Source organism: Monodelphis domestica, chromosome 2 (assembly GCF_027887165.1).
Source record: "Monodelphis domestica isolate mMonDom1 chromosome 2, mMonDom1.pri, whole genome shotgun sequence".
Taxonomy (NCBI): Eukaryota; Metazoa; Chordata; class Mammalia; order Didelphimorphia; family Didelphidae; genus Monodelphis; species Monodelphis domestica.
In genome coordinates, this window is record NC_077228.1 from 1,596,789 (window position 1) to 1,609,331 (window position 12,543).

Here is a 12,543-nt window from a genome sequence, read left to right on the forward strand (position 1 = left end):
CTCGGCCAGACCTTCTTCCAGAGGTGCTGAAATAGGGCCTCCTGAAATCCCTGGACGTGCTCTTTTTCGCTCGCTCGTCTCCAAGGGACAGCCGCCACCTTCAGATCCCCAGCAACGAGCCTCCCGCTCTCCTCCGGGCGACTCGGGATCCAGTGGGCTTCTTTCTTCCCTGCCGAGGCCCACAGGCTTGTGCCACCCCTTCCGCTTCAGCGGGCAGCCCCCCGAAACACGAGCATCGTCGCTCCGGACATCGGAAAAGAAGATCTCGGAGAAACAGCCAGAAAACGAATGGACAGACTCGGCTGTTACCTGCCCAGGGGCCTGAAAGCGCGCCCAACCCCGCGCTTCCAAGTCAAAGCAAAAGTACTGCAAGCAAACGACAGGAGAGCATAAAGGTGCCAACGGAGCGCCATTAGCCCCCCACAAGACATGGCAGCTCCGAGTTTAAAGAGGAGGAAATCTTGGAATAGGCCGAAGGCTTCTAAATCGAGAAGAATTAGCTCACCAGCCATCCTGCCGGCCGGCGGGGAGAAGGGTCCCCTCAGGAAAAGAAAGGGGACGAGCTTGACAGTAATTAAGTCATCACCATCGACCAGGAAGAGAAGAAATAAATTCCCCTTCAGAATCTTAATCACTTCACTAGTCACAGAAAGAGTTAGAACGTGGTCTGGTTCGGTTCTGTTTGGTAGGGTTAAATAGAGGACAGAAAAGGGCAGGGGGAGGGGGAGAGAATACGCCAGAAAATACATGAGAATAAAGGGGAGAAACTTCCTACTTTGTATAAACAAGGTGTATAAAAAGAAGAAAGGATGGAGCATCTCCTGACCTCTCTCTCATCTAACCAGATGGAAGATGAAGCACAGAGTTTAGTGTGCAAATATACTCCAGGAAGATACATCCAGGTAGGAACCAAGAAAGGGGGAGCAAAGTATAAGAGACATAATGCAGGTGAAGTAGGAGGAGTCCCAAGCAAAACAAGGGGGAGGGAGGGAGGGAGGGATGAAGGAAGGAAGGAAGGAAGGAAGGAAGGAAGGAAGGAAGGAAGGAAGGAAGGAAGGAAGGAAGGAAGGAAGGAAGGAAGGAAGGAAGGAAGGGAGGGAGGAAGGGAGGGAGGGAGGGAGGAAGGAAGGAAGGGAGGAAGGGAAGGAAGGAAGGAAGGAAGGAAGGAAGGAAGGAAGGAAGGAAGGAAGGAAGGAAGGAAGGAAGGAAGGAAGGAAGGAAGGAAGGAAGGAAGGAAGGAAGGAAGGAAGGAAGGAAGGAAAGAAGGAAGGAAGGAAAGGAGGGAGGGAGGAAGCGAAGGAAGGAAGCAAAGGGAGGGAGGGAGTGAAGGAAGGAAGGAAGGAAGGAAGGAAGGAAGGAAGGAAGGGAGGAAGCGAAGGAAGGAAGGAAGGAAGGAAGGAAGGAAGGGAGGAAGGAAAGGAGGGAGGGAGGAAGCGAAGGAAGGAAGCAAAGGGAGGGAGGGAGCGAAGGAAGGAAGGGAGGAAGGAAGGGAGGAAGGGGGAAGGAAGGAAGGAAGGAAGGAAGGAAGGAAGGAAGGAAGGAAGGAAGGAAGGAAGGAAGGAAGGAAGGAAGGAAGGAAGGAAGGAAGGAAGGAAGGGAGGGAGGGAGGGAGGGAGGAAGCGAAGGAAGGAAGGAAAGAAGGGAGGAAGGGAGGAAGCGAAGGAAGGAAGCAAAGGGAGGGAGGGAGCGAAGGAAGGAAGGAAGGGAGGGAGGAAGGAAGGAAGGAAGGAAGGAAGGGAGGGAGGGAGGGAGGGAGGGAGGGAGGGAGGGAGGAAGGAAGGAAGGAAGGAAGGAAGGAAGGAAGGAAGGAAGGAAGGAAGGAAGGAAGGAAGGAAGGGAGGAGGGAAGGAAGGAAGGGAGGAGGGAAGGAAGGAAGGAAGGAAGGAAGGAAGGAAGGAAGGAAGGAAGGAAGGAAGGAAGGAAGGAAGGAAGGAAGGAAGGAAGGAAGGAAGGAAGGAAGGAAGGAAGGAAGGAAGGAAGGAAGGAAGGAAGGAAGGGAGGGGAGGGAGGAAGGGAGGAAGGGAGGAAGGGAGGAAGCGAAGGAAGGAAGCGAAGGGAGGGAGGGAGGAAGGGAGGGAGCAAAGGAAGGAAGCGAAGGGAGGGAGGGAGGGAGGAAGGGAGGAAGCAAAGGAAGGAAGCGAAGGGAGGGAGGGAGGGAGGGAACTAGAGACCACAGTCAGAGGGAGGAATAGACAAAGAGCTAGGAATGGACCACTTCAGTTATAGGTTTTGAGTGCCTTTATGATTCCTTCTTTCTCCATCCCTTATTCTTTTTAAAGAGAAGCCAATTGAAGAAGTCTAAAATGATATGATAGAGGAAAATACATAATTAAGAATCACAACCCAGAGGCGATTGAGTTCATCAGGAAAAGGAGAGGGTTCACTAAATGGATCAGAAAGAAAAATCTAGCAATATGTTGATTACAGAAAACATGTTGCAAACTTAATGACTAATATGAGATTCTAAAGAAGGGCTAAAGCATAACAGATCATGTTTCAGGAAAATTCAAAAAAGCAAGGCTAAATGGTGATTTCAGACAAGCAACAGGAGATACTGAAATATTTAAAAGATAAACCAGGAAACTATATTACCCTCAAAAGTCACCACAGATAATAAAACAATATTAACACTTAACATACATGTGCATGACATGTTTACCAAGACTGCGGACATGTTAGAGGACAGAACCCTTTCCAGAAAAGCAATGCTGTTAAACACATCTCTCATCAACTACACTACAATTAAAATTATGATCAGCAATAGGTCTCTGAAGAAAGGATTCAAGCTTAGGGAGACATTTTAAAATTAAAATAGGGTTCAAAAAACAATCAAAATGCTGAGGCAAAGAATAAATTACAGGAAAAAATAGATCATTTCAATAGAAAAAACGACAATAATAAGATGTCACACCAAAACTTTTGGATGGAAGCCAAAACAGTACTAAAAAGAAAACGTGTATCTCCAGACAATTCCATGAATAAGAGAGAGAAAGAATGTACCAAGCAAGCATGTGACTTAAAACTGAAATAATAATAAATCAGAAAATTCTGAAATTCAAAGAAATGAACAAAAAAGAAAAGTCAAAACTATCATGACAAATAAAAATAAAGATTATTTTGAAAAAATTAACACAATAGAAATTCTATGATCTAATATGGGATTTTTTTTAAAGGAAAGAAGAAAAGCAAGTTACCAAACTAGAAAACACAAAAAGGGAAAATTCAAAATACATGAAGAGGAAATAAAAGAAATCTTTAAAAACTATTTTCACTAATTACATGTCAGCAAAATTTGGAAATTAAATGTATAAACACTTACTCAAAGATATAAAATATCAATAATTAATGACTTTAAATAGATGAATCTCAGGAGGAGAAATTGAACAAGTCAAAAATTAACCCAAATTCAAAGAAAAAAGCTCAAGACCAGATCGATTTACAAGTGCATTTTATAAAACATTCGATTAAGAATTAATCTCGATATTATACAAATCACTGACAAAAATGGGGAATGATAACATCATACCAAACATTTCCTTTGAGAAAATATGGTCCTATTCTACACTAGGAAAATAATGGATGTAATAGACAACCTAAATAACAAAAACATAAAAAATAATTTCTCGTAGCACTAGGTGAAGAAAGCGATTTGAAAAACACGAGAACCTTTCTTGCTAAACTTTTAAAAACTCAAAAGCGCAGACAACTCTCAAATAGGACCAACCTATCCTCCAAATCGCTCAAAAGTTATCCAATAAGAACTATGCAGAAAAGGGAAAGCGATCCTAGCTGTTTCTCATGGTCAGACCCAGGAAACTTAAGGCTTAGGATGGAGGAAGCTACTCATCCGGCTCTCCATCTCCTCCGCCCCACCTGTCAGGCCCAGGTAAGAGGACTTGGTGCCTGGAGTCCTCTGCCCGCCCATCTCCCAACTTGGGTCTGAGCCCCCAGTAAACTGTGGCAGTCAGCCGCGAAGCTCAGCTTCTGCTGAGCTTCTGAGCCCGTCCTGCTAGAGGAGAGGTGCAGGAGAGCAGGAATGGTTATTGGCTCTCCATCAAGAGGCTAAAGAACCCTGGGAGTACTGCAGGCCTAGGGGGCTCCATCCCAGCCTAACATCCAGCCCGCCCAGATTACACCAATGGAGAAGGAGGAGGAGGCAGAGGCTGAGCCCTTTTTAGGTCTAGAACCAGAGACAATCCCCATCAGTGGGGAAGAAGCCTGAAAGGGAACAGCAGAGGACTCAAAGCGAGCCTGACTGAACAAACAAAGAACTGAAGAAGGAAACTCAGTAAAACTCTTGAGCACAAGTGGATCAATCACAGGGAAGATATTAACAATGGGCAGGAAGATGGCATCCAGGGCGATAAGTAAGTCCTGCCAGCTTGGAACAAATATTAGCCGAGGAAGAAAAGGCATCCGTGCCCCTGAGCTTAAGGAGCCTGCCTGTTGCCAGTGAAACACGGAAACATGGCAAGAAGAATCATGAAATCCGAGTTCATGGCCGACCAGCAGAAACAATTGACAGAACAGAATCAATGGGAAGGCTCACAGAGACACGAAAAGGAACCGTTTGGACACGCAGATAAGGCAGAAGTGAAGAACCACCCAGAGATGAAATGAAAAGGCTAACGTCTTTTTTTAACCCTTCTCTTCCTGAGTCTTAGAGTCAATACTGTGTACTGGTTCCAAGGCAGAAGAGCAGTCAGGGCTGGGCAATGGAAGTTAAGTGACTTGCCCAGGGTCACAGGAGATGCCCGAGACAGATTGGAATCCAGGATCTCCCATCTCTAGGTCTGTCTCTCAAGCCACTGAGTCCCCCTGCTGCTCCCAGGAATATTGTTAAATAACTGAACCTGAACTTGAAAACAGCATGCATAGACAGAACTTAAGAACGCTACGTTCGTTCTTTAAAAACAAAACCCCTGGACACCATGGCATGAGAAATAATACAGGAAAACTGTCCAGACCTGCCAAAGCCAGAAAACAAAATGCCAACCTGAAGCACTCATAACCCTGCACGGGGAAGAATGAAATTCCAAACCACGCTGTGGTTAGATGGAACGATGAGGAACCAGGAAAAGACCTTCAAATACAAAGGAAGGAAATCTGGAGGGCTGCCGGGAGGCGGACAGGCCTGGGGAGTCGGTCAGCCTCCATGCCTTCCCTGACTCTCTTCTTCCTCAGTAGGATCTCACGGGTGGTGCTGAGGTCCAGAGGACAAGAGCATGCACACATCATGTAAATGCTCCTGCATTCCTAAGGGTCTCCTGAGAAGAGAATGACAAGAAAGCATGGACCATGGACAGCGGGCGTCCCTCTCAGTACTGGGCAAAGCTGTCAGAAAGACAGACAAAAGGGAGACTAGAGAATGGACATTTCCTGGAGAAACTAGAGATGAGAGACCTATTTCTCAATGCCAGGTGAACCTTTTACCAAAACTGGCCATGTATTGGATGAGCCCCCAGAAAGACTGCAAAGAAATGTAAGCAGGGAGAAGCAGTCCATCCATCCATTCCAGACTGGAGCACAAGAAGACGAGGGATGCACTTAGGGCCCACAAACAAAAGACCCAGACCCCAAGGGAGGCTGGAAAAGGAATTCCCAAATAAGGGGAACCGCAGATGACAGATCATAGAAACAACGAACAACGATGTGGAAGAAAATGAGGAGAACAAAACGGCCTGCTCGAGAGTCGGGAAGGCCACTTGGGCAGTCCTCGGGGGAAAGATTGTCCCCAAAACGTGAGAGCAAAACATAAAAGGATCAACGAAAGGAATGTGGATTTTTAAACCTGAAAAGCTGACAAGCAAATCCAAAAGAAGAGACCCTGAAAATTAGGAAAGAAAAATGAGATGTCAAAAGAGGACATAAATGATCAACAAAACTAAAATCTGCTTCTCTGAAAAAACAAACGAAACTGAAAAACCTTTGGCCAACCTGGGGCCAGGGAAAAGAGCAGAATGGAGAAATCAGAACGAGGCGAGCACTGGCCCGTGCTGTGCAGTTGGAAGCTCGCAAAGTGGGAAAAGAAGTCATAGGCGACCCACACCAAGGGTCCACGCGTGGTATGGCAAAGCAAAGGCGTCCATGCTCACCGTTGCTCTGCGATATGGTTCTAGGAATGCCAGCTGTAGCAATAAGACAAGAAAGACACGACCAGTGGCAGGAAGGAGACAGCAGAGACCCAGACAGCGGACCACCAGACTAACTGAAATGATGGTCAGCTTTGGCCAAGGGGCGGATGTAAAAGGAGCCCACCCCGATGCACGTGTCCGTGAAATACAAGAGGAAGAGAATGGCCGGGGAGGCCGCCATCCAGACCCACATGGGCTGGACAGACAGTGGGGCAGCCCTCTCTCTGCTCAGAGACGCTCCGGGGCCGGCCGAGCCCATGGAACGCCAGTGACAGCACGACCTCAATTCAGTGCCATTCCAGGCAAACTACCAAAGGATGACTTGCCAGAACTAGAAGAAAAGAATACCCACATTTAAATGGAAGATCAAGAGGGCAAGAATAGGAAGGGATGTAATGGAAGAAAAGGGCCGGGCAGTGTCAGAGCTACAGGTGGATGCCTATAATCAGGGACCCCGTTGGGAAGTCCTGGATTCCAGTCTGGCCACAGACACTTTCTAGCTGGGGGACCCGGGCAAGCCACCGAACCCTGACTGCTCACCCGTCTGCCTCGGAGCCCGTACTTGGGACCGCCTCTGACACCGAAGGGGAGGATAAAAAGCAACCCGCTTGGTGCTGGGTCAGACTCGGAGAGCTGATCAGAGGATGCAGAAGGGGGCACGAGGAACAAAGGCGAACGGGTCTGAGGCCCCACAAATGGCTGGGTCGCCCCGCCATGGAGCAGACGTGGGGAGAAAGGGTGGCCGTCCTCAGCCCTGGCCTCCTTCGCCATCCCAGCGACTGCAGACGCAGAGCCCTTGGCTCCACCAGCTGGCCCCAGAGGTGGCTACGAGGCAGCCGGGCAGCTGCGCCCTCGCTCGTGCTCTCTTTAGCACGTGGGCTTCCTGAGGGCAGAGGCCGGTTGGGAGAGCCCACTCGATGCTTTTGCCTCCCCATCGGGCCCCCTCATCTCCTGGTCTTTCGTCCCCAGGCCCCCATCCGCACGCGGCAGGCCTTCTCAAAGCATGCTAACTTCCACCTGACAGAACACTGACGTGCAGCAGCCACGACGTACGCTTGCGAGAAGGGGCCGTGCTGCAGCGACACCCCCCCCCCCCCAGGCCTGGCTCTCCATCCACGGAGACCTCAGCGCCCCGACAAAATCAGATTCTGAACCCAAATGAAAACTGGTCCACGAGGCCAGAACTCGAGAACGATCCTCCGCACTGAGCACAGGCAGTCCCCAAGAAAGCGGCGCCCCACCCCAAGAGGGCGAGAGCTCACCTTGGTGTAGGTCGTGTTGTCGGGGAACTGCGATAACAGGATCTGAGGACTTCTCACGTCGAGGCTGGCCATGCCGATCTCTCCTCGGGCCAGGCCTCTGCCTTCCACGATGGCCACCAGCACAGAGGCCCCGGCCTGGCCAGACACGGCCGACGAGGGCGTCGCTGTTCCAGGGAGCAAAGACGGGGATCAGAACCACAACTTTCCCATCCATTTTCTGCCCCTTCTTATCAATCAGCCTGTCCCCGCAGCCCCCACCCCATCGATCTTTGTCTTCTCTTCCCTTTTATCTGTTTTCCAACCCTTTTAAATGTGGGCATCGGAAGCTACTAGGAAGGGCAGATTCGAACAAACCATGATTTGTTCTGTTTTGACCCCAAAACCACCTTCAGGAGGAAAAGGACACGCGTGCGTGCAAGTGTAAAAAGGTCTAATTTACAATCTCGTCACTCGTCCTGCCACACTCATCAGACTGGGTTTAGTCTTTTAGAGTGCCGTGCGTGCAAGTGTAAAAAGGTCTAATTTACAATCTCGTCGCTCGTCCTGCCACACTCATCAGACTGGGTTTAGTCTTCTGTCTGCCGTGTGTGCAAGTGTAAAAAGGTCTAATTTATAACTCATCAGACTGGGTTTAGTCTTCCATCTGCTGTGCGTGCAAGTGTAAAAAGATCTAATTTATAATCCCGTTGCTCGTCCTGCCACACTCATCAGAATGGGTTTAGTCTTCCATCTGCTGTGCGTGCAAGTGTAAAAAGATCTAATTTATAATCCCGTTGCTCGTCCTGCCACACTCATCAGACTGGGTTTAGTCTTCCGTCTGCCGTGCGTGCAAGTGTAAAAAGGTCTAATTTATAATCCCGTTGCTCGTCCTGCCACACTCATCAGACTGGGTTTAGTCTTCCATCTGCTGTGCGTGCAAGTGTAAAAAGATCTAATTTATAATCCCGTTGCTCGTCCTGCCACACTCATCAGACTGGGTTTAGTCTTCCGTCTGCCGTGCGTGCAAGTGTAAAAAGGTCTAATTTACAATCTCGTCGCTTGTCCTGCCACACTCATCAGACTGGGTTTAGTCTTCTGTCTGCCGTGCGTGCAAGTGTAAAAAGGTCTAATTTATAATCCCGTTGCTCGTCCTGCCACACTCATCAGACTGGGTTTAGTCTTCCATCTGCTGTGCGTGCAAGTGTAAAAAGATCTAATTTATAATCCCGTTGCTCGTCCTGCCACACTCATCAGACTGGGTTTAGTCTTCCGTCTGCCGTGCGTGCAAGTGTAAAAAGGTCTAATTTACAATCTCGTCGCTTGTCCTGCCACACTCATCAGACTGGGTTTAGCCTTCCGTCTGCCGTGCGTGCAAGTGTAAAAAGGTCTAATTTACAATCCCGTTGCTCGTCCTGCCACACTCATCAGACTGGGTTTAGTCTTCCGTCTGCCGCTGCTGATACGATCTTCAAGCCGCTGTCTGACCTCTTGGGTCTCGGGATCCTCCCGAGGATGCTCTGGGTGATGGTGAAGGAATGATGTCAGCTGAGCCATCAGTCTGATTCCGGCTTCGTTGGGTACCATTTGGGAGGGAGGCACGGCTACCCTGCCGTGCCTGGAAAGTGGCGTGTGAGTCAGCAGGGGACTATGCCAGCCAAAAAAGGAAATGGGATTGAAACTTCGAAAGAGAGGAAGCGTCCAGTACCGGGGGCTCTTTCCCTCCGGCCTAGGCCCTCGATCGGACCACCCAGAGGGCCTGCGGTCCGTTCTGGGCCCCACGCAGGTTCTGGGAAGGGCAGCGAGAAGCCATGCCCTATGGGGATCAGGGAAGGAACTGGCTGTGCTTTCCGGGGGGCAGCCAGTGGTGCAGGACACAGTACAGCGAGAGAACTCGGAGGAGGGGCCCCACACCAACGTCGGGCCCAAAGGGGCCGAGTCCCCTGACCCCAAGAACCGTCCCTCTTCAGACGCCCAGGTTAAGGCCCTTCACAACCCCTCGTCCATCGGGGCTCATCCTTGGCTGTTGGTCATTAGAGAGGAACTGTACTTCCCATCCTTTGGGCCCCACCAGGACCAGCCTGGTGTTTGGCACGCAGGAAGCCGTCAGAAGCACCTGATGGCTGCTGCCTGGCTGATCCTCTGTCTCACCAGCCTTCCCACGCTGGGCTCGTCTTCTGCCCCTTCCTTGCACCCACCTCTAATCTGCCGCCCAATCTGGAGGCTCCCACCTTCCCAGTGTGTCTCCACAGCCGTGGCGCGGGGTCTCCTCACCTCTCCAGCCTCTCTGCCTCACGGCGCTCCTCCTCTGCCCACTCGGCTGCCAGGACGACTTCTAGAGCAAAGGCCTGGCCCGGTCACTGCTCTCCCCGTGCCCCAGTGACTCTCTGTACCCGCCAGGATCAAACATGTCCCCCTTCCCTGGAGCTTGTCGTCGCCTGGCCTCCCTTCTATCTCCTCGCCCACAACACGCCATCCCCCTTCTTCGCAAGGGCTGTCCCCCACATCACAAAGGCTCTGCCCTCGCTCTCCAACTACGTCCAAGAGTCACCTGAAATCCCACCTAATCCAGGAGCCTTTCCTGTCCCCGTGGACCAAGGCCTTCCCTTCTCGATGACTCTCCATCCACTCGGCAGCTATTTTCTACGTGGCTCCCCAGGGGTTTGCCAACGGTCTTCCCCATTGGAATGTCAGCTCTGTGAGGCCAGTGGCCGTCTGACTGAGGTGCTCTGACTTGGGGCGTCTGTCCTCCTGCCAGGAGGCTTCCCCAGCCTCACTGCCACTTACTGGAATCCCGATTTTCTCTGAAGACTCAGTTTCTCCTTTAAGGCCAGGCAGTTGGGGTTACCCTGAGTGTCCTGAGGTTGTCCGGCTTCGCTCCTTTCTTGGTAGCCCTGGGGCTTAGCACAGTGCCTGGCGCACGGAGGCCCTCCAGTGCCCGTCTGTTCCTCTTATTCCGAGGGATTCAGCAGGCACCGGCTCCCCCTCCATTGTGATTTCTGAGCAATGGCTGCCCAACCATTTGCCAGGTGGGACTTCTTCCGGCAGGGTCCCTTCTAAGATCCTGGGACTTCCTCTTTGTTCCCCAAACTGTGCTCACCATCTACAAAAAGGCAAATCAGCTCTCCCAGCGTGAGGCCGGCCTACTTCCCAATGGGCAACAAGGCCCTGGTTCTACCTCATGCATCTACTTTTCCTAGGCCTGCTGAATGGCAATACAAAGTTGGAGCTGCCCTTCTATAGAGCGCAAAGCTCTCCTTTTTGGCTGCGTAACTTTTGTCCCTGAAGGAGGAGCATAAGGAGGATCTTAAATAGTTTGCTGCTTGGGAACTTGCTTTCCCCAAAACCAAAAAACAAAGCAGCCAAGTGGTTTTCCTTTGATGAAAGAAAGGAGGAGGCATGCTTTGGAAAATGTGTCACTGGGGCATGACTAATGGTTTATGGGAAGGTAACCAAAGTTCTAGGAGCCCCTCAACCCCCTGCCCAGAGTGCTTACAGAATAGACTATGAAGATTCAAATGGATCACCGAATCCGAAGCTGTAAGGGCCCGAGAGATCCTCTAGCCTAGGGGCTGGGGCCCAGCAAGCCTCGGCTGGAGCAGCAGTAACAGGGAGCTCCTTATCTGTGCCCAGAGGAAACACTGAGCTTCTGGACAGTCTGAAGAAAGGTCCGGGGATTCTCGTTTCCTAGCTAACAAGTCCTCCATTCAGCCTCTGGGACAACTATTGGCGCTGGATGTTTGGGAGCCACCAGGAACAAAAGTCGTTTCACAGCACGCACGCTCGTTACCTGAATATGCCACTTGTGGCGTCCTGCTTCCACAGCCTGATCTGGGAGGCTTTCCAAAGGCCGATGGCGTCTTTCCTAGTGGAGCAAAACCGCTCTCTCTTGCCGACGACGAACTTGCAACAGAGGTGAAATTCAATGCACTGACGTGCTCTGCAAAAGAACTCTTGTCCCCAGAGTAGGAATCTAAGGAGGAAAAATAAAATGTGAACAAACAGCTTAATGCATCCATCAAGGTCTTTTAGAGATGTGGCATTTAAGAACGACAGATTATGTGCCCTAGTCGAATGAGAGCTAATATTTACGTAGCATTTTACAGCGGGCAAAGCACATAAAAACATCTTCATGCATTCTCGCAACCACACTGGAAAGTAGGTGTGAGTATGATTATCCCCGTTTCACAGGGTCACACTAGTGTCCGGGCCCAGGGTTCTGTCCGTGTAACGTCTACACCTTGGGACGAGACCGGAGGTCCTCTTCAAAAAGGAAACACGGACCACCACCGCCTCCCTGGCTCTAAAAGGAAAACAAGGACATCATAATGAATTCCTTCGGGTGGACAAATCACGTTCAGCACCGTTTGATGCCCCTCATCTGAAGTCTGAAAGGGATTTGGGAAGCTTCCTCTCCGATCCCACGACTTGGCTGCATACTCGCAGATCTCTCTCATCATCTCTCCAAAGTCCATAAGAATCGGCCTCTCCAGTCAGAAAACGGAAAGCGTTTCCGAGGCCGGAACACAGAAAAGCAGGAGACAAATGGCCTAAAACTGAGTCACGTCAATCAAGCCAGAGAAACCCCACGTGACCTCCTGCTTTGCCAAGGGCCCTTTTCCCCATCAGCTCTCTGCGCTCGGGTCCACGAAAAGGCAGCCTTCTCCGCAAGAACACGAAAACCTCTTTTCTGCATAACGTACGCCTGCCAGGGAGAATGCCTGTGTACTGCTGTGCCTGGGGTACCAGGCACTCTGCTGCTTTTTCCTTTTTAACAGAATCTGGCTACTAAAAGAGGGAGCCACGGAGACCTCTCCAAGGATAGAGAACGAGCCCAAGAATAACGGCGACTGTGGTGTGGGCGACACGAGCACGTGATTAAGGGGGGATTGTGATCCGTAAAAGATGTGGCAGGCTCTTCGGGTTGGGCCTTTCCTGGTCATTTCTGCGATGACTCAACCCATGTCACACCTGCTCCCCCAAAGCACTGGGCCAAGCAAAGCCACCCAACAAAACGGGGAGGGGGAGGCCCAACTCCTCCCATTGTTTACGCTTGCTCCGGAGAGGGCGTCCAAACTCAGGCTTCCCACGGCCTGACGGCATTAGGGGGAGCTTTGACAACCTTCTCCTAGCGTGTACTTGTCAAACGTGTGTTCCCCAGACCTCCTTTC

General features: G+C 50.7%; 1 protein-coding gene across 1 annotated transcript in view; it reads right to left on the reverse strand.

Annotated features, from left to right (window-relative positions):
• The window catches only part of MSH4 (mutS homolog 4), a 66,605-nt gene that overhangs the window by 49,697 nt on the left and 4,365 nt on the right, over positions 1-12,543 (reverse strand). Inside the window, 2 exon segments of the mRNA XM_056814905.1 lie at positions 7,397-7,560; positions 11,163-11,345. Coding sequence (XP_056670883.1) covers positions 7,397-7,560; positions 11,163-11,345 — 347 coding nt within the window.